The sequence below is a fragment of the Neovison vison genome, chromosome 2 (assembly GCF_020171115.1).
Source record: "Neovison vison isolate M4711 chromosome 2, ASM_NN_V1, whole genome shotgun sequence".
NCBI classification, from domain to species: Eukaryota; Metazoa; Chordata; class Mammalia; order Carnivora; family Mustelidae; genus Neogale; species Neogale vison.
Window position 1 is genome coordinate 57995705 of NC_058092.1, and position 27303 is coordinate 58023007.

The 27303-nt window shown below is 35.5% G+C and overlaps 1 protein-coding gene across 5 annotated transcripts in view; it reads left to right on the plus strand.

Annotated features, from left to right (window-relative positions):
- Positions 1–27303, plus strand: part of LRRC7 (leucine rich repeat containing 7) — a 562518-nt gene that overhangs the window by 241539 nt on the left and 293676 nt on the right. For all 5 annotated transcript variants that reach the window (XM_044238453.1, XM_044238449.1, XM_044238451.1 and 2 more), the window contains exon 4: positions 20531–20648. In XM_044238453.1, coding sequence (XP_044094388.1) covers positions 20531–20648 — 118 coding nt within the window. The remainder of the gene's footprint in view (positions 1–20530; positions 20649–27303) is intronic.

Consider the following 27303-nt stretch of genomic DNA (forward strand, 5'->3'; position numbering starts at 1 on the left):
GGTTGGAGGGAGAAGCAGACTTCCAGGGAGTCTGATGCAGGACTCAATCCTGGGACTCCAGGATCATGACTTGAGCCAAAGGCAGTTGCTTAATCAAGTGAGTCATCCAGGTGCCCCATTACTTGATTTTCTATATCACTAATTCTCTCTTCTGCCTCATTTATCCTAACAGTAATAACCTCCATTTTTTTAATTGTACCTCATTAGTAGCTTTTTTTAATTTCAACTTTGTTAGATTTTAGTTCTTTTATTTCTCTGGAAAGGGATTTTATTTCTCCAGAAAACAATTCTCTAAGATCTTCCATGATTTTTTCAAGTTCAGCTAGCCCCTTCATAATGGTCATTCTGAACTGTAGTTCTGACATTGTACTAATGTCCATATTGATTAGGTCCCTAGCCATTAGTAATGCCTCTTGTTCTTTTTTTTTGTGGTGACTTTTTCTGCTTTATCATTTTATCCAGATAAGAATAGGTGAATTAGAGAACAAAATACTGAAAGGGTAGCAATAACCCCAGAAAAACATACACTAACTAAATCAGAAGAGACCTGAAACCATGGGGAGAAGAAGGGGGAAAAAGGAAAAAAAATTTTAAAAATGTATATATTTTAGAAGAAGCTGCCTCCCAAAATTTTAAAGAAAGAAAAACTTACATATGCACAAAAATAAGGGCATGAAGGGATGAAATATGACTGTAAAGATGAAAATTTTAAAAGATTCTGTAAAAGGAATTGATAAAAAGTTCATTGAAAAAAGAAAAGAAAAAGAGGAAAGAATGTGATCGAGCTGAAGACTATAACAAAGCCATGTGCTAGATTTAGGGTGTGTTTTGATTTATTAGAAGAAATTATATCCCAAATTTTTAAAGGAAAAATAACCTCTCTATATACAAAAAATATGGTTAAATACAATAAAGGGATAAAATATGACTATAACAATGAAAATCTAAAAGGATTTTTAAAGAGGTATTGATAAGATAAAATAGTTTAAAATGTTAAAATAGGAAAGTGGAAAAATTGAAAGAATAGAATCAGAAAAAAATAAAATAAAAAAATTTAAGTTTGAAAGACCAAAGGATCATGGGGAAAATGCCATGAATTGTGTGTGTTGCTTTCCCCTAGCTCTGGAGTTCTGCAGTTCTCATTGATTTGTAGACTCGGTCTTGGCTGGGTGTTCTTGCTGATCTTCTGGAGGAGGGGCCTGTTGCAGTGATTCTCAAATGTCTTTGCCTAAGATATTTGCACTGCCCTTGTGAGGGACCAGGCTAATTAATCTGCTTGTTCTTGGTTTCAGGAGCTTTTGTTCCCTGAACACTTTCTGTACAGCTTTGGAGGACAGGAATGAAAATGGTAACCTCCCAATCTCTTGCCCTGTAGGAGCCGAGAACTCAGAGCCCCACTCCTCAGTACACCCTCAGAGAAAAACAATCAATCCCTCCCATCTCCCTGGTCTTTAGCTGCATTCCGAGCTCACCCAGTCTGTGACCAAGCATTTCTGTCTCTGGTGCATGGCCCCATTAGGAATCTCCAAACCCAGCTAATTTTTGCATCATGCTCCCACACTGCTCCTCCCAGAGGAGGAAGGTGAGTCTCCCCAGATCTGCTGCTTGTTGGGTCCCTGCCTGAAGAGCAGTAGCCTAACTGTGCCACAGGTCATGCTTTAAGGTAATCCTGAGCTGAGAGGCCCCTCCTTGGCTCCATCTCTGCAGCTGGCTTCCCCGCTCTGATACCTGGGTGCTCTGCCACACTCAGACACCCCTGGTCTTTTTGTGACCATGCAGGGCCTGAGACCACACTGTCCCCATGAAGTTTCCATCCCCCACTTAGCCTCTGAAGCAATATCCATCAGTGGAGCAGACTTCTAAAAGTTTTGATTTTGTGCTCTACTCTTCCACCACTTACCAGGAGCTGGTCCCTCCCCCAGAAGTCTATCTTTCTGAATGTTGCCTTGGATTCACTTCTCCGCACATCCTACCTTCCAGAAAGTGGTTGATTTTCTGTTCATAGATTTGGTGCTCTTCTTCTCTTGTCTCTCCTGTTGAGTTTGTATCTATTCAGAATGGTTTGATAGCTCTCTAGCTGACCTCCTTGAACCTGATGATATTTAGGTCTCCTATTCCTCCACCATCTTGCTCCTCCTCCATCTGTATATCTCTTTAGAATCTTTTTGCTTGATTTCCTAGTGACAACTAGCCTCACTTGATTTTTCATTTTGGCATGAGTGAATGTGTGTGTGTGTGTGGTATTTATTGCCTAGAGAGTTACCTCTGTTGTCTTTAAATTTTAAGCAAATTAATTAAATGTTTGTTCTCTTTTTTTGAGGTGGCAATAAAGGTTAATTGTGTTAAATTTAACTCCCAGAGTTCTCAGTTGTCTCTTGTCTATGTCAGTGGCCTTAAATAAGATTAGTTTCTCTTTCTTTGTTCTAAATGATTAAGAATTAACTACATAAAAGCTTGTAATATACATTCACCATATGAACTTACTCATTAGCATCAATGATGTCTCCTTCTGTCATTGCCTGGGAAGCACTGTCACCAGCCTGCCCAGTAAGTTCTAGTTTTCTGCAGCAATGAAGCAGGGCAGAGACCGACAGGGCAGAGCATGGGAGATATTAACTGAAGTCTGAACTCTATTTAGAACAGAGTCATAAGAACAAGGGAGTGAGGAGTTCTAATGAGGGGGTAATGAAATTGTTGAGGAATAGAGAAGCCAAGGGATACAAAAACTAGGGCTAGGCAATATTGTTTGTTTTTTTTTCCCCCAAAAAATTTTATTTACATCTACTGTATTATTAGTTTCAGAGGCAGAGTTTAGTGATTCTTCAGTTGCATTCATCACCCAGTGCTTATTACTTCAAGTGCCCTCTGCCAGCTCAGCCCTGTTTTCAGATTTATATGTGCTTTCTGGATTTACTTAAATATTCATACTCAATAAATCTAGTGTTTTTATTTTTTAAGATTTTATTTATTTGAGAGAGCAAGAGCACCCATGGAGGGTGGGCCGAGGGAGAGGGAGACTCAGTCTTCCTGCTGAGCAGTGATCTCAATGTGGGGCTTGATCCCAAGATCCTGGTATCATGACCTGAGCCCAAGGCAGATGCTGAACTGACTAAGCCACCCAGGTACCCCTCAGTAAGTCTAGTTTTCCCCCTTGAAACCCATCTTCTAGTCTATATTCTGTTTCAGTTGGTGACTGTCTATTTGGTAGCAATGGCAGGACCCAGTCATTCCCACCCTATTTATTTACCTGCTGAACCAGACCAATAGCCAGTCCTGTCAATTTTGCCACCTATATATTTTTTAAATCTAGTCTACCTCTTCATTTTATCAACAGAGCCTTTGTCAGTGGTCCCTCAGCATCTCTTAGCAGAGTAATGGAACAGTCTCCTTTTGATGGGTCTTAAGCCAGCTTTTTTTTTTTTTTTGGTCCAATTTATTCTTTACACAGTCAACAGTAATATATCCAAATGTTACTATGACTGGGCCGCAATGTAGGCTAAGACTATTCCGTGTCTTCTCTTTAACTTACAGAATAAAAGTACACTGCTGAGTACATCATTCTAATGTGAGGCATTGTTTCCCCACAGCTCACCTCTCCAGTCTCTTACTTTTGCTGTCTTCTGAAGTGCCCCTTACACACAAAACTCTTTCCTGCCACTAAGCTCATGCTGTTTCTTCTGCCTCATATGCTCCCTTCAGAGTCTAACCAGTTGTCAGGTCCTCCCACAACCCTCATCCTTCACTCATGCGCAGCTATTTCACTCTCCACTTACCCCGTGTACATTTCTAAGTGACACTTACCAAACCTAAGGCCATTATTCATCCAATACCTATTTACTGAATACCTACTGGATTCTAAGGAAATGGGATTGAAGAAGAAAGACTGTAGAGTATGGGACTATGTCTATTTAATCTTTGTTTCAATAGGACACATTGTTTGGTTCAAAGTTCAGGTCTCACTAAATATTTGTTGCATAAATATTTATAATATGATTTTGTAAAAGTGGATTGTAGAACCATTACACAGATTATTTAAAATCTACTGTGTAGATTAGTCAACTAATCATATTTTGCTGGGGATTGTGTGTATCAGCAAATTCTGCTTGGCAGAAGTGCATTATTAACACAGTCCAACTGAGCTTTTTAAATGTTAAATGGAGTCTTAGAGAAAATGTATGGAACTTGCTAAATAACATGTGGCCAGTTAGGGTGAAGTCAGAATTCAAATCTAGGTTTGTTTGATTCCAAAGCTTATTAACTTTTCCACTATCAGTACAAATGGAAAAGAAACTCTAGCTATACCATCTTCTGTCTGGTTTGCTGACCTGGGCAGGGTTAGCCAGCCCAGGCTGGATCAGTAACCTACAACTGATCAAAGCCTAGATAGACAAGAACATTGTGTGTTTATATGAATGTCTAAATGAATACCATTTAACCCAATTGCTCGCATACCATACTGATCATTCTCTCTATAGACAAATCCAATACTTTTATAAATGTCGATTAGCCAGCCTTTTTTTTTTTTTTTTTTTTACTAATTAGTAGTTACTAAAAAAATAACAAAAGAAAACCTCCAAGGTACATCTGTGGGCACATGTGCACAAACAAACATACACACACACGCGTACACACAGACATCACTTGTCATAAGTATTATAAAGATATCAGGAATTTGCCCCAAATGTCTAGCAGTAATTAAGATGAGTCAAAGGTAAAAACATTTGAAGAGTTACTTTAAAATTCAGCTTTCACTTTTTTCCTGTTTCTTTTTTGGTGTTATTAGCTTGCTATCATCAAGTGAAGTAATTAGGGGCTTGTACGTTAGAAACCATTTTCATTTAAAAACTTTTAAATGCATATTTTTCTCAAGTAGAATGGGTCTGGCAAGGTTGCTATGCCTTGTATATTCAAACTGACAGCTGTTATTCCAATAAAACATATCTATATTTCCTTCCTTCTAAGGCAATGGCAAATGCTAAAATAAAATAAACTTGCTGTTCTAAAGGGAGAAATGATTCAACAACACCCTTATACAAATTGTTGCTGAAAAGATCCATATTTCAAAAACAACAGCAGTGATATTTACTGTTTTCTGGGATAAAATGTTTAGGTATTTATTGTTGTTGCCATCTTTATGTGAGGAAGAAAAGTGCTCTTCTCTGATGCACATTCAATACTGCCAAATGCCCTAGAAGGGATTTTAAGTGTTCCCTTTAGCAGTCTTATCTGATGTTATCAGCACCGCTTAGCCCCACACCATCCACATCAACCTATAGCTCCACTACTGCACAAGACCCTCCCTTTTTGGACCGCTTGTGTACTACTCACACCATATCTGAAAGATTTCCCCTCCTGATGCATCTCCCTCCTCACCCCTCCTGACACTGCCTTAACTAAGACTCTCATTATTTTCACCTGTTTTCTGATCACCCACCTGCCAGCTTCTGGTCACAGGTGCCAGTTGTCTCTCAAAAATAACAATCTGAGTCAGTCACTTCCCCTGCGCATGAACATTTATGGAGTGGATGTAAGTGTGTGGGAACAGTGTAGACTAGTTTGAAATGCATGCGAATCCACACATCCAAATTCTCTAGGTTAAAGGCAAGGTCTAGAAATGTTTCTTTGGGAGTAAAATGCACTTTGCAAAGCCCCCTCTTCATTTTAGTATTTATTACATTGCACTTTTTTTCTGAATTTATAACCACTAGCTGACTGTATACTTGAGGAAGCAAATAGTTTTGTTATTTATCTTTGGGTCCTGGCACTGTGTCTGTCTACTGAGTAGATGTTTAAGAGATGCTCTCTGAATGCCAGCAGGCAGGAAGGAAGGGAAATGAGAAGGAGAGAAAGGAAGAAGTAGGAGAGAAAAAGGAGGATGAACGGAAAAGAGGAGGGAAGAGAGAGAGGAAGGAAAAGAAGAGAAGCAAATGAATGTCATAATTAGAAGCTTACCATTTCACCAATTACATATATAAAACCATTTTTTACTCTATTATTTTTAAGTTGGATCTTTTCTAAAGATAATTAACATTTGTATTAAGCTGAAGAATTTTAAAACGTTTATTATCACGTGCACAAAATAATTATTTTTTGAAAGAGCTTTCAAAAGAACTTGGAAACATTACATAGCCTGAACACTCTTAAAGGGATTCAAAGGAAGAACTAAGAAATCAGCGATTCAGCAACACCAGCTCATTAGACAGTCCTTTTCCCTGTTGGAATCCACTTGTGCCAACATATGGCATCAATAACCCTCTCCTTGAATATTTATGATCTTATTTGAAACTTTTCAGGAAAAGTGTTGTTTTTTTTTTTTTTAACTCACAAGCAACTAATATTTTTTGTTTGTGGTAGAAAAATTAACATCTTATATCTTATTTTTCCTAAAGAACTATGTTTGCAGATATAGTCATTTACATTCACTAAGTTTTTATTGTGTCCTTAATTTTTCAAGCCTGAGTACGAAGGTGGTAATAAAATGCTAATCCAAATTATAGTAGTTTGCATTTATATAGCATTCCAGGGATAGCAAAATGCTATAACATATACTCACATTTACTTTAATTTAGGTCCTTGCTGTCAAAGATAGTCATTGAATCTGAGTTTTCTTCCCTAAATCCTCCTAGGACCATTTTGATCGGCTCAAGGTTCCCACTGTCTCATTCACTCTCCCCTACTATGCAGCTGCCAACCAGGTTGTCAGTTGTCACTGTTATCTTTTCAAAACACAGATCTGATGGTGAGGAGGGAGCAGGGCACTGCAGTAGAAATGGTTTTATACCAGACAGAACTGAATCTGAGTGCTGGCTTCAACACTTCCTAGGTTTATGGTATTATAAAATTTAGTCTCCTGAGTTTTCTCATGTGAAAAGTAGGAATAATACCTTGCATGCAACATTGTTGTAAGAAGTAGAGATGATATATTTTCAAATATAGCTTAAAATCTAAAATCTAGGGGCGCCTGGGTGGCTCAGTTGGTTGAGCAACTGCCTCCTGCTCAGGTGTGATCCTGGAGTCCTGGGATCGAGTCCTGAATCGGGCTCCCTGCTCAGCAGGAAGTCTGTTTCTCCCTCTGACCCTCTCCCCTCTCATGCTCTCTCTCTCACTCTCTCTCTCTCAAGTACATGGATAAAATCTTTTAAAAATAAATAAATAAAATTTAAAATCTAAAAATCTAATTTAAAATCTGGATGACATATTTTAAAATATATTTTTTAAAATCTAGAAGTAAAGATGATGTATTTTAAAATCTATATAACAGGCACAGAAAATGGTGCCTGAACTATCTTGTTATTTGCAATTCCCCTGCATTAGAATATTCATGAAAGAACAAGGGATTTACAGAGGGAGACAAGGTGACAATGTGTCAGGCACTGCATGATACCCTATAGATGCTGTTAGAACTAGAGAATCTTACAGTCTAACAGTCCCGAAACACTGACATCCAGGCTTTGATAGGAATAAGTAACAGAATGTTATGAAAGTACACAAGGGGAACAAGTCAACTGGTCTTAAGCTGTGACCTGAAAGATGGGAGAGCCTCATCTTAGAGATGGGGTAGAGGGGAAGCAGGATGAGGTAGGATGGAGAAAAGCTTCAGCTGAAGACCTGGCTTTGCAAAAGCAAGGCAGAGTATGGTGGGTGCAGAAACTGGAGTTGCTGAGTGTGGTAGGAGATGTAATGCAGGCCAGTAGAGAGGAGGGCATGAGGAAGAGACAAGGAACCAGAGAATGACCAGAGGAGAAACTGGAGAGGTGAAGGGCATTGAAAGCCACAGTACAGTTTGGGCTTTGTCCTGAAGAGAGCAGAAAGACGATGAAAACGAAAAGCAGATGGACCCGATTGCATCTGCTTTTTTGGAAATAACGTATTATGTTATTACAAGGTCCTTAACCTGCTCCACAAATCCAAGCATGGGCTTCTAGTGATTTGCAAGTTGTAGAAATTGAATGCAGATGTGTGTGTGTGTGTGTGTGTGTGTGTGTGTTTCTGGAGACAGCAACTGTAAAGTTCACTCAAATGATTAAAGATTACAACTAGAGCACTTCCTGTAGGATAAAGCCTTGACTAAGACCCTTTAACATTCTGGCTGAAACCTTTATGTGGAAATCAGATATACAAACAGAACTTGTCTTGTAAATCAGTGGAGAAATAATGGACTATTTTTAAAATGATGCTAGAATAACTGGTCATCTATAAAAGGAAAAGAATGGATCCTTACTTCACATCATTCTCAAAAATAAATTCCAAATGAGTCAAGTCAAAGCATTAAAACTTTTGGGAGAAAAAAAGTAGGAGGCCATCTGTACATATTAAAACTGAGAGATAAATTTGACTACTATAAATGCCTTTTTATCAAGAGATACCATAAAAAGAATGGAAAGATGAGCCATATATTGAGAGAACTGGCAAAGAATCAGTATCCAGAATATGTGATGAGCTCTTTTAAATGAATAAAAGAAGGAAATATGTTCGATTTTATTAATTATCAGGTAAAATATGTTACCATGGTACATACCACAGATTGGGGAAAAATTAAATAGTCTGACAGTACCAAAGTTTAGAAATTTGTGTGAAGAAATAAAAATTCTTGTCTTTGTTAGTGGGAATTTAAATTGTTAGAGGTACATTGGGAAAAAAATTCTCTTACTTAGTAAATTTGAGCATATGCCTACCTCCTTAGAGAAACTTCTGTACATGTGCACTAGCTGACATATATAAGAATGTTCTTAGCAGCATTGCTTATATTAGAAAAAAAGTGGAAAAAGCCCAAAAGTCTATCAAGAGTAGAATATATTAGACAATTGTGTTTTATGAAGCACAAAGTGGTAAAAATGAATAAATAGATGATATAATTCAACATGGAATAATGTTGATAACACAATATTGTATGAGGAAAACAAGTTCCAGAACAAAGCATACAGTATTATTCCATTCATATAAACAGACAAATCTTAACAATATATATATTTAGGATTGGTAGGCACTGTGGCAAAAATATAAATAAAAGTGAGGGAATGAGCAAAATAAAATTCAAGAAATTGGTTGCTTCAAGATGGGTCAGGTAGGAACCAAAAGACATGACTGGGAGGGGCATAAAGTAGCTTTGTTTAGCTAGATTGAGGGATATGGGTCTTTGTTTTATCATCATAATTTTAAAAGGACATACATATTATATATACACTTGTACATTCACATTCCACAATAAAAAAAATTTAAAAGGCCAAAACAATCATAAGATGCATATAATGACCCACAAAATACAGGCTTCCTTAGCTTAAGGGTTCCCGGTCTGGTTGTTTCAGAATCTCTGTCCTTCCTTCATAGACGAATGTGTTGTGAAGAACTCTTTCCTTTATCTTTGTTTCCTTTCTACATTCTGTTACCATTTTTCTCTCATCTTAAACTGCATGTTTAACTCATTCATTTCGGCCTTCTATTTTTTTCTTAATGTAAGCCCTTAAGGCGACAAGTCACTCCCAATTTCTCTAGCTATATCCTGCCATTTTTTTCCTCCAATTTATTTATTTTCAGAAAAACAGTATTCATTATTTTTTCACCACACCCAGTGCTCCATGCAAGCCGTGCCCTCTATAATACCCACCACCTGGTACCCCAACCTCCCATCCCCCCGCCACTTCAAACCCCTCAGATTGTTTTTCAGAGTCCATAGTCTCTCGTGGTTCACCTCCCCTTCCAATTTACCCAAAATCACATACCCTCCCCAATGTCCATAACGCTACCCTCCTTCTCCCAACCCCCCTCCCCCCAGCAACCCACAGTTTGTTTCGTGAGATTAAGAGTCACTTATGGTTTGTCTCCCTCCCTATCCCAACATATCCTACCATTTTTAATGCACAATAATTTATTACTTCTTACTGTTATTTTATAATTTCCAGTATGATTTCTCCTCCGACCCATGACTTATCAAATTTAAATTTTTACAAAGCTTTTAAAGTCATCTTTTGGTGAATAATTTATAACTTGCATTATGATCCAAGAATTTGGTCTTTTTGTTACAAATTCTTTGACATTTGTTGAGACTCTCTTTATGTCTAGTATGTGGTTAATTGCAAATTTTTCATATGTACTTTTTAAAAAAATGTACTATGTATGCTTGAGTTCAGTATTCTGTGTCCAGCAGGAAATCTACTTGCCATAAATTCTTCTATAGCTTTTCTTTTTGTCTGTTTTTAATCAATTTCCGAGACATACCTTGTTACGATGTTACCTCCATGTAGATAAATGAAATTTTTCTTTAAATGTTCTAAAGATAATGATAGTAGGTGCATACAAGTCCAGATTTATATATTCCTGGTGAGCTAGTGTTTTTTAACATATGGCTGTCTTAATGTAGCTTTTTCCTGATACATATGCATTTGTTGTTCAGATTTTTTAGTTCTACCCAGCTTTATTGAGCTATTACTGACATATATGTAAATTGTGTGATGACTAAATATGTGCATATACGGCAAAATAGTTATCACAATAAAGTAATTAAGTATCAGTAAGGTACCACATCTCCATCCCTTCACATAATTAGGAGTTGTGAGTATGTGAGTGTATGTATGTATGCATGGTAATAACATTTAAGACCTACCTTCTTTAAAACTCTCAAGTATATGATATAGTTTTCATAATTATTGTCACCATGCTGTGCATTAGATCTCCAGATCTTTTTTATCTTATAGTTGAGAATTTGTACCCTTTAGCCAACATCTTCCCATTTCTTCCATCCCACAGTCCATGACAACCACCATTCTACTCTCTCTTTCTCTGAGTTCAACTTCTTTAGATGTCGCATATAATTGAGATCATCCAATATTTGTCTTTCTCTCTCTGACTTATTTCACCTAGTATAATGCCCTCAAGTGAAACCATATTGTAATAAAAAGCAAGATTTCCTTCTTTTTATGACTGAATAACATTCCATTTTATCTAAATGTTTATATACACCATACACCATTCATTCATCTGTTGATGGACACTTGGGTTGTTTCCTGTGCCTTGGCTATTGTGAATAATGCTACAATGAACATGCACCTCTTTGAAACAGGTGTTTTCATTTCCTTTGTTTATATATCCAGAAGTGGGATTGCTGAATCCTATGGTAGTTCTATTTTTAATTTCTTAAGAAATCTACATGCTGTTTTTCATAGTGACTGCACCAGTTTACAATTCCACCAAAAGTGCCAGGGTTCCCTTTTTTCCACAGCCTTGCCAACTCTTGTTTTTTGTCTTTCTGGTAATAACCATTCTGACAGGTGTGAGGTGATGTGTCATTTGGTTTTGTTTTGCATTTTCTGATGATTAGTGATGTCAAGCATATTTTCATGTACCTGTTAGACCATTTGTATGTCCTCTTTGGAAAAGTGTCTGTTCAAGTCCTTTGCCCATTTTTTAATCAGGTTGCTTCTTGTTTTGCTTTGTTTTTTTGTTTTTGTTTACTATTGAAATTAGACAAATGGTATGCAAATATTTTTCTCATTCCATAGATTAACTTTGTATTTTGCAGATCATTTCTTTTTCTGTGCACAAACTTTTTAGTGTGATATAGTCTCACTTGTTTATTTTTGTTTTTATTGGTTGTGCTTTTGATGTCATGTCACAAAAATCTTTGCCAAAAACAATGTCAAGAGCTTTTTAATCTCCGTTTAGTTTTTTCTTAGTAGTCCTACAGTTTTGTATATTACATTTAAGTATTTAATCCACTTTGAATTAAGTTTTATAAACAGTATAAGATAGGGGTCTAATTTCATTCTTCTATATGTGGATATCCAGTTTTCCCATAACTATTTGTTGACAAGACTATCTTTTTTGCTTTTTTTTTTTTTTCTTGGCTCCATTGTCAAATATCCATTGAATGTATATGAGTGGGTTTATTTCTAGGTTTTCAATTCTGTTCCATTGATCTGAATGTCTGTTTTATGCCACTATCAAACTGTTTTGACCTACATTGATTTTTAATACTATAATTAGAAATCCTTTCATTATTTTATATAGCTAATGTTTGTTTGGTTTTAACCACGTGTCCTGTTTAAGTTAAAAAGAATTTAATGCTATTACTCCTGCAGCTCAAATGTATCTGCTAGAGTTCTTTGCCTTCTTCCTAAAAGATATTTTTTGAGGGGCACCTGGGTGGCTCAGTCAGTTGAGCATCCCACTTTTGGTTTTGGCTCAGGTCATGATCTCAGGGTCTTGAGATTGAGCCCAAGTCAGGCTGTATGCTCAGTGGTGAGTTTGCTTGAGATTTTCTCCCTTTCTCTCTCCCTCTGCCCCCTGCCCCTGCCCACTCTCTCAAGTAAATAAATAAATCTTAAAAAAATTATATATCTTTTGGTGGTTGTTTTAATGAAAGTATCTTGGTAGTAACCTTAGTTTGTCTTTATCTAAAAATGCTATCAGTTTGCCCTTTTCCTAAAAAATTGCTGCAAATATTACATTATTTACTCTTAGTACTTTATCAATAACATCTAATGAGTCATTGCTTTAATTGTTAAATCTTCTGTCTTTCTCATTCTCAATCTTTAGAAGATAATCTCTCCTTTGGTAATTTTTAAGACCTATTGACTTTGATACTCTGTAAATTCATATAAGTCTAAATGTAGGTTATCTTTCATTTAATTTATTTAGTTTTTTTTGAGCTTCATCAATCAAGATGAGGGTCTCTGAACAAATTTGGAATTCCTCAGCACCTCATTCTCTTTTTCTCTAATAAGTTTTACTTAAATTTTATAAGCCCTTCTTATTGTGTTCTTCATGTCACGTAACCAGTCTTTTCTATTTTCTATCCCCTTGTTTTTTAATTCAGTTAATTTCTTCTTTTTTTTTTTTTAAGATTTTATTATTTATTTATTTGACAGAGAGAAATCACAAGTAGATGGACAGGCAGGCAGAGAGAGAGAGGGAAGCAGGCTCCCCGCTGAGCAGAGAGTCCAACACGGGACTCGATCCCAGGACCCTGAGATCATGACCCGAGCCAAACGCAGTGGCCTAACCCACTGAGCCACCAAGGCGCCCCCCAGTTAATTTCTTCTTAACACTAGTTCACTATTGCCTTCTCTAGCAATGTTTATTCTGATCTGTTACCTCTCTGTGATAATCTTCTCTTTTATCATCATGCTTTCAAATCACACTTTTATTTCTTTAAACATATTAAATACATATAAATTGTAGTTTACATTTTATAATTCTAACATCTACATTATTAGAGGCAGGATTGTTTGTTTTTCTGCATCATCTCATTCAGTTGATTATTTAATTATATATTTAGTGATTTTTTTAAAAAAATGATCCCATATTTCTTAGAATTTTGTCTGTGGGAATTCATTGAGGTCTTAATTTAAAGCACTCCTTCAGAGAGGATCTGTATTTACTTTTACCAGGCGTTTGGGGCAATAGTAATCCAGGACCACCTGTAACTCTGAACTGGGTTTTAGGGAGCCTTATAGATATTGTGAATTCCAGACTCTTAACTCAGGGGAAGAAGATGGGCTGTGGTTGGTAAGCCCTAGGAGGTTAATTTTCATCTTTCTTTCTGTTTTTGTTTTTATTTCTTCCTTTTCTTTTTTTGTACACTTTTCCTTTCCTTCCCTTTCCTCCCTCCCTTCATTCCTTTCTTCCTGGCCTTCCTTCTTTACTTTCCTTATTTGTTTCTTTTTTATCTTTCCTATATTTTTTCTTTCCCTCCTCTTTCTCTCTCCCTGTCTTCTCTTTCCTTTCTTTCTTTCTTCCTTCCTTTCTTTCTCTCCCCTTCCCTCTTTTTTTTTTTTCTTTTCTTTATTTCTCCTCACTTCACACAGAGTCAAAACTGAGAAAGGCATACATTCCCCAATGACCTTCTTTGAAGGACTGTTTTTTCTACTTCACTCACAGAGGATGTCACCCTTAGGCAATCCCAAGTCTAACTGTAGTGGTCTATAAGCCAATCTCCCACTCTGTTCAGACCCCAAGGAATTTTCCATCCCTCTGTTTGCAAAAGTATTTAAGACTTCAGGCACCATAGACCAACAGATATTACCAGAGCAAAAGTTAAATGTAGACCTAGTTAACTCTATGTATTATTTTCTTTTCTTGGTATTCTGGGATTTGAGGATTTTTGTACTTTACAGACAAAGCTTAGAGTGTGTGTGCATGTGTGTGTGCATGTGTGTGTGTGTGTGTGTGTGTGTGTGTGTGTCTGTGGAGCTTTGCTGCTCTAAAATGTTTTTCTTTCAATATTTAGTCCACCATACTGCTAAAAACCAGAATTTGACAGGATCATTTCATGGTTCTTTTTTAAATATTTATTTATTTTAAAGAGAGAGAGAGCATATGGGTGGGAAGGGGGCAGAAGAAGGGGAAGAGAGAAAATCTCAATCATACTTCCTGCTGAGAGCAGAGCCCCATGCAGGGCTCAATCCCACAACCCTGAGATCATGGCATGAGCTCAAAACAAGAATCAGATGCTTAATGATGTCTTTAATTTCAACGTGGAACATGGACCATAGCATACAATAGGTATTCATTAAATAGGTTTTAAATGCATGTAAATGTAGACTTAGAGTATTCACTCCAAAATCCAAGTCTCCTCATGCTTTAAAACAAATCATCTGAAACTAGATTAAGTTACACATTTTTTGAGTTGGGAGTATCTTCAAATGCTACAGAAAGTTACAAAGTTATCCCCCTTTAGCCTTCATCTGTCTAACTTTGCCTGCTCTTGGGTGATTCATTTTTTAATCCCCCCTTCTAGGTATACTTTCATGAATCCACCCCACCACTATCCTCCACATCATTTGGTGCAGATATCCTAATTTTGTGTTTACATAACACCTGTTATTTATCTTCATGAATCTTTTTTCACATTGCAATTAATTGAGTGTGTAAATATTAAACTGTAAGCAATCTGAACTCAGTGGCTGTGTCTTACTCACTTTTTGTCCCTTGCACTTAGCATAGTATCTCATTTGCAACAAATATCAACTCATGGTTTTCCATGAATAAATGAATAATATACCTCTTAGAATATACATTTTAGGGTCTAAATATGTTGTATTTTCCTCACTCAGGCCTTTATCTTCTGTGGCAGCTCCTTATAAATATCTAACCATTGCTTTCTGGAGTCAGTTATTTAAATTGCATACTCTTCTAAAACCAATTTCTGTCAGAGTTAAATCATTTCCTTTCACCCAAGAAAGAGAATACTTCAGTACAAAAATATTTTAAGACTCAAAATAGTTTTGATGTTTTTGAAATGTGAAATATCATTAGCAAATGAAAGACAGGATAACCATTACCATTAACAGTCTTACTCTAATTAGCTATTAATTATATTAGCTGTTTTGTACTATATGAAAGAATCACAGCTAGTTCATAATCTTTCTTTATTTCATTTTCATTCAAAGCTTGAATCTTGAAAGAATCATTAAAATGCTTTCTTAATTTCTTTGCCAATTTTTAGACATCATGACTCATATTCAAAGTTCACTGCTTTGTTAGGAAATTTAAATTCCACTGAGATTGTTTACCTATATGAAACTTCCAGTTCAGTGAAGTACCACTCTCAGCTGGAATCTATCACTGTCCTCATTTTCCCTTGACTTATCTAAGTATACTTCCAAAGATACTTATGTAGCATACACTATGTTCAAGATATGGTGCTAGCCACTTTGGCATGTGCAGAGGTGAAACAAGTTAATGCCAAGATGAATTAGACTTGACTCCCGGCTTCGAAGACCTCATCATCTAGAAAAACAAGATATAGGGGCTCTTGAGTGCCTGACTTCAGCTCAAGTCATGGTCCCAGGGGTCCTGGGACCAAGACCTGCATTGGGCTCTGTGCTCAGTAGGGAGCCTGATCCTCCCTCTGCCTCTGCCTGCCGCTCTCCCTGCTTGTGTTCTCTTTCTGTCTTTATCTCTGCCAAATAAATAAATAAAATATTTTTTAAAAAGAAAAATAAGAAATAGATGACTGCATAGGTGTGCCTCTGTATTTGTGTATATAAATATTCAGAATAGCCAACAGTTACTAGTTCTCACTATGTGCCATACTTTTACAAGTAATTCATTTCATTAATTCCAAGGTTACTGATTATAAGACATGTCATTATTGTACCACTAAGGAAGATACACTCCTTAAAAGTGTGCATTCCTTAAAGGATACACTCCTTAAAAGCCATCTTTGATGGCTTTTTTTTTTTTGAAGATTTTATTTGTTTATTTAGAGAGAGGGTGCAAGGAGGGAGAGAGGAAGAGGTGAGAGAGAATCTCAAGCAAACTCTATGGTGAGAACAGAGCAGGACTTGGGGCTTGATCTCACAATCCTGAGATTATGACCTGAGATGAAACCAAAAGTTGAACACTTAACTGACTGAGCCACCCATGAACCCCCCAAATTATAACTTGCTCTTGATTATAAGAGTCATTCCAAATATCAAAGATGTTAATATGTGAAAAAAATGCAGTACTTAAAACTGATGAGATATTTGAATGTGAATATTTGAATATGAATAAATAACTCATTTAATCATCCCAATACCCTTCAAGTTAGAGAATGTTATTTTTCCCATTTTTACAAGTGAGGAATTCACAAGTCCAGAGACATTAGGTAACTTGCCCAAGATCACACAGCTAATATAATAACTAGATGCATGGGAATTGAACCCACATCAAGCTGATTCCTAATGCCATGCTCTTAGCCTCTATACCACAGGAGTCTTAGATTGTCCAGGTAATAGGGTGTTCAGGAGTTTCCATACCTTTTGTTGCTGAATAGAAGAATTGGGGTGCCTGGATGGTTCAGTCAGTTAAGTGTCTGCCTTTGGTTAAGGTCATGACCTCAGAATACTGGGATCAAGGCCGTATCAGGGTCCCCGCTCAGCGGGAAGTCTATATGTCTCTCTCCCTATGCCCCTCCCCTCAACTTACACTCACATTCTTACTCTCCCAAATAAATAAATAAAATCCTTTAAAAAAATAAAATAAAATAAAATTGGAGGAGAATATAGAAATCTCTATTAGTTCTTTTTCCTTAATTTTATTTTTTCCAAGTTTTTATTTAAGTTCCAGCTAGTTAACATACAGTGTAAATTAGTTTCAGATATAGAAATCAGTGATTCATCACTTACATACAACACCCAGTGCTCATCACAAGTGCCTTCTTTAATCCCCATCACCCATTTAACCCACTCTCCCACCTACCTCCCTTCCAGTAACCATCAGCTTGTTCTCTATAATTAAGAGTGTGTTTCTTGGTTTCCCTCTCTCTCTTCCCCCTCCCCCATGCTATGTTCATTTATTTTGTTTCTTAAACTCCACAAATCGTATGGTATTTATCTCTCTCTGACTGACTTACTTTGCTTAGCATAATAGTCTCCAGCTCCATCCACATCATTTACAAATGGCGAGATTTCATTTCATTCTTTTTGATGGCTGGTAATATTATAGTGTGTGTGTGTGTGTGTGTGTGTGTGTGTGTGTGTAGACATTGCATCTTCTTTATCCATTCTTCAATCGAAGGACATTTTTATATTTGACTCCTTTTATAATTTGACTATTGTTGATAATGCTACTACAAACATCAGGTTGCATGTATCCCTCCAAATTAATATTTTTTATCATTTGGGTAAATGCTTAGTAGTGCAATTGCTGGATCCTAGGGTGGTTATATTTTTAACTTTTTGAGGAACCTCCTACTGTTTTCCAGAGTGGCTGCACAGTTTGCATTACCAGCAATTGTGCAAGAGGTTTCCCCTTCTGCCACATCCTTGCAAAACCTGTGTTTCTTGTGCTGTTAGCCATTCTGACTGGTGTGAGGCTATATCACATTGTTTTGATTTATATTTCCCTGGTGATGAGTGATGTTGGTCATCTTTTCATGTGTCTGTTAGTCATCTGAATGTTTTCTTTGGAAGAGTATTTATCTATGCCTTCTGCCCATTTTTTTTCCCTGCCCATTTTTTAACTGGATCATTTAGTTTTGGGTTGCTGAGTTTACTAAGTTTTTTTATTATATTTTATATACAAACCCTTTATCACATAATGTCATTTGCAAATATCTTCTCCCATTCTGAAGGTTGCCTTTTAGTTTTGTTGATTGCTTCCTTTGCTGTGCAGAAGCTTTTTATTTTGATAAAGTCTCAGTAGTATATTATTGCTTTTGTTTCCCTTGCCTCAGGAGACATATATAATAAGAAGTTGTTATGGCCAATGTAAAAGAGGTTATTGCCTCTGTTCTCCTTTAGGATTTTAATGGTTCCCTGTCTTACATTTAGATCTTTAATTCATTTTGAATTTATTTACTTTTGTGTATGGTGTAAGAAAGTTGTCGTGTTTCATTTTTTCCCATGCTGCTGTCCAGTTTTTCCTACACCATTTGTTGAAGAAACTTTTTCCATTGAAGAAAACCCAAAGGACACCACCAAAAAATTGGTAGAACTGATACACAAATTCAGAAAATTCGCAGGATACAAAATCAATATACAAAAGTCAGTTGTGTTTCTATACATCAATCAGGAAGAAGCAGAAAGAGAAATCAAGGAATTGATTCCATTCACAATTGCAACAAAAACCATAAGCTATCTAGGAATAACCCTAATCCAAAAGGTAAAAGATCTCTACTCTGAAGACTGTAAAACACTGATGAAAGAAATTGAAAATGAAAGCAATCTACACATTTAAAGCAATCCCTGTCAAAATACCAAGAGTGTTTTTCACAGAGCTAGAACAAACAATCCTAAAATTTGTATAGAGGCACAAAAGACCCTAAAAAGCCAAAGTAATCTTGGAAAAGAAGAGCAAAAGTGGAAGCATCACAATTCTGGTCTTCCAGTTATATTACAAAGTTGTAGTCTTCAAGACAGTATAATACTGGCACAAAATCAATGGAACAGAATAAAACACCCCAAAGGGAACCCACAACTATAGGGTCAATTAATCTTTGACAAAATCAGGAACTATAATTAATTCTTGAATAAAATTGAGAATTTAGCTGAGATGATTAAACTTGAATTTTAAAAAAACGGTTTTGAAAATTATTTGTCTGAATTTTGTATAAAATTGCTATAGTAATCAGATCAAAGGGTTGTTAATGTGTCTTACCAACATCAGTCATGAGTCAACTGAATTTTTAAAATCTATAAATCTATAACTAACCACATTGCATGTGGATCTAATGGTTCTCAGAGAATTATAGAGACTGAGAAAACTTTTAAATTAATATCTACAATAAATATAGACATCTATTTTTCTATTTTTTAAAGGGAAATTTAGTAGTTAGTGAAAACAATCCATCAAAGTCCTCTTTTCTAGGTTTTATAAAAAAAAATGGTAGCAACACTTCTGTATAACATGTTGAAATTCTAGCATTACGTGAAGTATTGGAAGTCATCTTTGTAAGGAGCCAAAATGGCTTACCAAAAGCAAGAAATTATATATTTTATCTTAATAAACAATAAACACAATATACTTTTTAGAAAACTAGCGAGTTAAGAAATAACAACTATGTACTACGTTGTTTTTGCCTATATATAGTGAATTACATGAAAGAACAAGCGGTTGTTAAATGTACTGTGCGCCAATTGCATAGTCATAGATCCAGACACTTTATCTGTGGGAAATCAGCAAAATAGAATTAGAAATGTCAAATAGAAAAGATCCCATTAAGATAATTTTTCCAGAAGTGAATAAGAAATTCTGTCCCAACTGTTTATATCTTGGGCATTTAAAATAAGATTGACATAGCTAAAAAATCTAACATTGTTCCCCAAAAAGTATTCCCCCAAAATACTGGAAACACATATATCAAAATAATTAGATCACTGGACTGCTTGATTAAAAATGCAGATTTTTACTCCCATCCCAGATCCGCCTCGTCAATACTTCTTTGAGTCAAGTCCAAGAATTCGCATTTTAAATAAGCACCTCCACTTAGCAATGATTAAAACCCTGCTGGATTTGAGAACCATTGGTTCAACATTTGACTCTTCCCCATTTTAACACTTTGGACTGATGGCAGAAGTGAACCAATTGCTAGTGATTTTTTTTTTTAACAATATCAAAAGTTAAGTGTTTCATTTGCTAGGGAGTCTTGAAGCAGTGAAGAGGGACACAAAAGAAATATAAGTCCACATATTCAGCTGTATTGCAGTTCTTGAATGTTATATAAATAATTTTTGAACTTGATTAAATGGAAGTGATACATGAAGAACTGGGGTTATTGTGGTAGCTGTGGGAATAGAAAGGAAGTGACAACTCCAGAAAGTGTTTGAAAGAAAAAAAATCAGTAGGATTGGGCAAATTTTACATTAATAGTAAACAGAAGGGGATGGTAGAATACTTTGTTTTTTGAATTTGGATGGCAGAGAATAGTGAGGCATGAACATGCAGATGGTATGTGAAGCATTCTGAAAAGAATTGAGAATATGGAAATAGGAGGTGGCCATTTTATTACCACATTTATAAAGATGGTGAATTGGATTTTGTTACTGAGTTTATGTATGAATGGATTTAACTAAATTGAGATCTAATTAATCATTATTTTCTTTTACAGCAATTGTTCAACTGTCAAGCTCTAAGAAAACTAAGTATTCCTGATAATGATCTTTCAAATCTGCCAACCACTATTGCTAGTTTAGTTAATCTTAAAGAACTCGACATCAGTAAAAATGGTAAGATTCCCATCTTATCTCTAAATACCTTGAATTTTCAATTAAAAATGTGCTTTGTTTTCTCTTAGTAAATGATATAATACTTTTTATTCAATTTTATTGTAACTCAGAGTTAATTTCGTTGAAAAGTTAAATCTTAAACTATAAACCAAAATGAAAATCTCTCTCCCTTCCACTTCAAGTCCCTGACTCACTCAGGCCTTTTTTTCCTCTCTGCATTCAGATATTTGATTTAATCTTTTGTTAGAATATTTTATTACCTTTACACTATTTATTTTCCTCATAATCAGAGTAAAATTTTTTTCCATGTGTTCAATGAGACCTACCTTTTCACCCTACTTGGGACTGAACTCCCAATCCCCCTTACTCTTCTCTATTTTCCCCATAGCACTGACCATCTTCTCAGTATTGCAGAATTTACTTATTTATTATGGTTATTGCCTATCTTCTCCTGCCTCAGGATGTAAATTCTGTTATTGGATAGGAGGAATTTTCTGTTTTGGTCATGGATATATCTATCTCAAATGTCTTGAGCAGTGGCTAGAAAATAATAAGTGTTCAGTAATATTTGTTATATTTCTGGCCCAAACTTACATGTGTGGTGATGTTGTTAAATGCTGATGCTGATGTTGATATTCTTGTGGATGACATTTTCTTTTTAATGTTTGTGGGAGTCTCCTGTGTCCTCAGATATTCATAAATCTTGATTTCCTTCCAAATGAATGTGTCTCCTCATTTTATTAGAATAAGGATTAATCAAAAAGGATTATGTCTAGGCACAATTAGGATATAAAACATGACCCCTTCTTAAGCAAGCTGGTTAAACTCTGTGTGTGTGTGCGTGTATGTGTGTGCATGTGTGTGTTACTTTTCAGGTAGTATGTTTGGTGCCAAAGGAATAGGCATGAAAACAGACCTCTGCCCTCATGAAACTTACATTCTAGTAGATGCATTAGATATTAAACAAGGAATTATGGATGATTAAATAAACAAATAGAGTGAATGCCATGTATACTAGTGAAATAAATCCATTTGGTGTGGCTAGGGAAAATTTCCCTAAGAAATGATACCTAAGCCTAGACAGGAAAAACGGAAGTTGTTTTTCAATGGGTATAAAATTTCATTTATGCTGGATAAGTAAGTTATAGAGACCCATTTTACAACATAGTGTCTATAGTTAACAATACAATATTGTGCAACTCTAAATTTGTTAAGAGGGCAAATTTTCATGTTAACTGTTCTTATCACAAAAAAACAAATAGTAAGGGGACAAGAAGGAAATCCTAGGAGGTTTGAGACATGTCTATTATCTTATTTGTGATGATGGTATCCTTGGTATTTGCATATGTCCAAAGTCATCAAGTTGTATACATTAAATACATGTTTTCTTTATGTATCAATTGTACTTCAATATTATTTTATTATTAGGGAATAGTTCAATAAAGTCTATGGCTTGAGGAATTCAATGAGGCACAGTAGCATCTGAATAAAGGAGAACATTTCATTTGAAGAAAACAATAGAGTACACACAGGGACACACATCTTTCTACACCAGTCTAACTTACCACATAGAGGGTTTTCTGAAAGACAATTCTAAGAGGAACATGTGTTGACTTAGAGATGTTGGCAGCTAGATTTAGACCCATTGAAAGATGACATTGTCTACCTTTATTTTAAGAATAGATTTATAGGCCACGTATTTGTGTGGATAGATATTTCTGTACTTATGCTGCTTACCTATTTAAATATTCACATATCAAATTCTATTTTCAAATTACAATTCTGAGCAATATCACGTTGCCAAAAATAACACATCCCTTGGTCTTCAGACAGGTTTAGCTGAGTATTCTGAGTAAATAAACATCTGTTTCTTTCAAGAGGATTAGAATAAAAAAATCATCCCCAAATAATAAACACAAACTCCTAAGAAACACGTTACTTTATAATAGTCTCCTAGTGGGCCTCTTACACCAAGAAATTTGTTGCCAGGAAATGAACTGCAAGTTACACTTCTTTGACTCAGAAAGAAGTCCATGAGCATCCTTAGAAGTCCTTGTGAATATTATTTAGGGAGTTTTTGCTGTGCTTATGATCTCTATATTCTGGAAATATCTATGCAAAAAGATGTGCTAGACATGGTGAAGCAATCTGCAAAGTTAGTATAGTACAAAAGGTTTGATGAACATGATGTTATATCAGCCATTGATAGAAGTTACACAAACAGCAAAAGATTTTGACACATCAGTCATTTCATAAAATTATACCTAAGAAAGCTGTCCCTGAATTCTGTGGCAGAGACCTAGACAGTCACTTAAAGAACATAATACATCCTTTAGGAATCTGTCAAGGGAAGAGACAGTAGATTGGAAAAAATAAGTGCAGTGTTAGCATCACAGTTGACAAGGTTGGAATAGTCCTGGTGGACAAGTCAAGTTATGTGAGAATGTAATCCGTATTGGCGTTTAGGTACTGACAGTAGAATGTTTAAGTGACCTTTTATGATGAAACTAATTCACTTGGAGACTGGGCTTAAGTCTGATCTCGATTGTCCATGTGGTCCCAAATCTTTACTTTTCATATCCATTTCTGCCACCTGACATCTTGATTCACCATTTTCCCTCCATAATTCAAAAATACTCTTTTATATTAAAATTTTTATTTAAGTGAACTATTATGTACAGAAAAGTTATCTACACAATTTGTGTGAATGACTTTCTCCTACCTCTCTAACCACAACTCTAACCAACTCATGTCCCCTTCCATTTCATTCTCAGGTATACTGAATTGTTGTTCCCAAATGCATCAGCCTAATTACTTGTGACAAAGGAAAAATACTGTTTTCTCTTCCCCAAATATTCCTTCCTCCCCATTGCTGTCCTCCTCAGCCAGAGTCTTTGGCACCTTTAAAAGACATTTAAGATGTCATTTATTCTGAGAAATATTTCCTGACCCTTTTTACACAGAGAGAACTAATTGTAATCTATGAGCATCCTATTTACCTTTACCTAGGTCTTATTTTGTGTCTCTCAAGGTTTTATGATTTCTTTCAAGAGAGACGCACACATTTTGTTAGAGTTATTTCTAAGTAGTTTATTAGTTTTATATTGTGTTCATTTTTAAGTACTTTTTAAAATTTTAGTTGATGTTATATGGAAACATTACTAACTTTTAAAAGAAATTATTTATTTTTGTGTGTGAGAGAGAGAGAGAGCACAGCACAGGGCAGAACAGAGGCAGAGGGAGAAGCAGACTCCCCACGGAGAAGGGAGCCAATGCTGGGCTTGATCCCAGGACCCTGAGATCATGACCTGAGCCAAAGGCAGGTGCTTAGCCGACTGAGTCACCTAGCACCCAGAATCATTACTAACTTTAATATCTTGACCTTACATTCAATCATGGTGCTAAATACATGACCACTAGATTCTTTTGAATTTTTATGTATAAAATTATATTTTCTGCATATGACAGTTTTTCTAACCCATCTTTATACCTTCATATCTTTTGTGTTACTTTTTCAAGTTATACTTCCCTAGGAAATTACCTATTCCAGCATTTAGATATTCAATTGTATTGTCATGCATTGCCCATAGGCTTCTCTCACATTTTATAAATCTCTACCAAATGTGTGCCTATTTCTCCCTTTCTGTTTCTAGTATTGTTTGCTCATGCCATTTTTTTTTTACCATCCATCCAATCAGAAGTTTTTCTATTTTTACTAATCTTTCGAATAAACCTTTTTTGCCTCTGTATGGGTTGGTTTATTTTCCATTGTTATTTTTACTTTTCCACTTCCTACTGCAGCAATTTTTATTATGCTCCTTCTACTTTCTTAGGATTTACTCAGTTGCTTTTTGTATTCTAATATATTAGGGGCTTTTTCAGTCATCACATGATTTTTATTGAACTATATCGTAGACTACATGGTCTGATGATACTGATCTCTTTACTTATTGGCTTTCACATTGTGGCCAAGTATATTGTCAATTTTTAAAATACTACCTTTTGTTTATAATAAAAACTAAAACTACATATTCTCTGGTTATTGAGTATACACTAAGGATCTACTAATACTACAGTATAGAATTACATAAGATACATGTGTACATATTCAAAGAGGGAAAGGGACAGAAAGAGGAGAGAGACAAGTAAAGAAACATTCTTGCTGCATGTAGATGACCCTTCCTCTCTTAAGTCTTTCCATTACCAAGTTTACATTGCAGCAATCCATGGATAAATGTGTCACCTTCCATGCCAATGGATCTTTTATCATTTATTCCTCAGATCTTAATTCAAAGTAAAATAAAAATCCCATGTATCAGAAATCCATGCATTTTATGATATTGTGATCTCTGAATAATAGCCTATGCCTGTTTGTAAAGCTGATACATAATCATAATAAATTGTTTTATATGATAAAGCAAGACAATGAATAATAAGGTTTAATTAAGCAGTGGTTCAATTTTAAGTCTGATTGTTGATTTGTCATTGCTTCAGAGAGACTGATACTGTAATTTAAGAACTTTAATGAAAATGAATTAACATGAAAGCCCTTCTTAATTCTGTAGCAATTAAGTGATTTTTCTCTCATCATCTAAAACTTATTTCTGTACGAGAACAGATTTGAACAGCATCATAGTGGGCAAAATCACTATTGTTAGTTAAAATGAAAGGCAATCAGAGTTGAGGGCATTATTATGTGTTTTACTGACTTGCCAATTATTCCGCCCTTTCCCCAAATGCATGCAAAACAGTGACAACAGATAATATCCTCAACATTCAGTGAGGAAAGGGAGTTTCTCTCAAACACACTAGAAAAAGAAGATATGAGTAACCAATTAAATGATAAAATCTTTAAAAATTTGAGCATAAGAGAGAGACTCTAGTAGTACGTATATAAATTCCTATGGAAATCTATTTTGGGTCACCTCATGTGAGCTGGGGAGAAAATGTTACCACGCAGTTGTTATCAACAGTAAATACTCTTTTTTTGTGTCTGGCAAATCATGAGACCTTTTATTTAGAGTAAAGCTTAGTATTTTTTCCTATTAAATGGCTCCCTTACAACACTCTTAATGTGTTATTTATCTGAAAATCACTAGCTCTTCCCTTACTGTAAGACTACCTTTCCTTTCTATAGAGTCTACTTTTACCCAAATTATAGTGTTGAAATAAAATGAGAATTGACTCCCTGTATTTCCATTAGAGGATATGATGGCCCAAGTACTAGGTCTGTTCTCTTGCCACCTTCTCAGAATCATGCCAGGACTTCTCACTTGTTTTTTGATGTCTTCATCAAGAAATAAAATCAATAAGCAATGCTTACAGATATAACTAATACTTAAATCATCAGGAAATGGGGTTTACAATCTGATTATATAGCTAAATATAAATTTTAAAAAAGGAACTTCCCTCACACCCTCATTCTTCTGAGGTCTGTTCTGAGCTCTGTCACATGAACTGATAACTTTTCCGAGTTACAACAGAGCCTTTTCTGAGCTGAGTAATTAACCTGTCTTCTGTGTCTCTGTAACTCCTGGAAAATTGTAAGAGAACAAAATCAAACTGGTAATGATGCATGTGAGCCCTCTCTCTACTACTCTGTACTCCCTCCCAGCATCAGTATAAACTCCTTGAGAACAAGAACTGCTGCACCATACATTGTTTCTAGATCTTCAATAGCCACTATCAATATGCAGGCATAGTAAGTGCTTAATCAAGTGCTCAATTAATAATGAAGGAAAAATTCATTGGTCAAATATGAAGCAAGATTATTAAATAGCTTATTTTGCTATTATGAATGTTATGTTTTTCATAATGTTTGTTTCTGAAGTAGAGAGAGAAAGGAAGAGGCAATCAGGTATCACTTTTTAATTCACTTTGTCTAAGTCAGATTGATTCCTCTGTGAATCAACTCATTGTTGGTCAAGGTCACAAAGACTTCTCAAAATTTTTGCCAGACATATCCCTAAGGCAGAATCAATTGTATGACTGTCTCAGATTATTGATCACCTTACCTGCCTTTGGTTTTTCTCTTTATAATGCCAGTAAAGTAGGCAGAGTCTTGTAGGAGACCTTTAGATTCTCCTTGCATGCATTCCTACTGAGTTCTTGATTCTCTTCACTAGAGCGATTAGAGGTAAAGCAAACCATTCCAGTCTGTTTATTTTTCTTGCTTTTTCTCTCTCTTTCTTTTAAGGTGTAAATGACCTGTACATTTTCTCCCAACTAACCTAATTGCTGAATACTTTTGGATTTCTCATATGCAATAGATTGCTCCCTCTGAAATCTCCCTATAATCACGACTTCCTACTCAGTAGAGTATTGCCCCATTTATCAAATATCTTTGGGGAATGTAGGTTTATACACAAACTATTTTTCCAAAATAATATCATAATTTATCCTTTTATATATCAAAGTATTTTATTTTAATCATTCTGGTTAGAAATTGTTCCAAGAATGTTTCATATTGCATTATGTTCTTTAAATTGGTATAATTAATGCAACTTAGCCTTTCCAGGTTGACTTGAGTTCATCATAGGCTGTCTAACTGAAATTTTTCATTAGGAGTAGCTGCTTACCTCTATACATGATAAGAATGATAGACATGAAGAATTCTTTTATTAACTTTGTAGTTTTCCCCATCTCCCCTTCTATT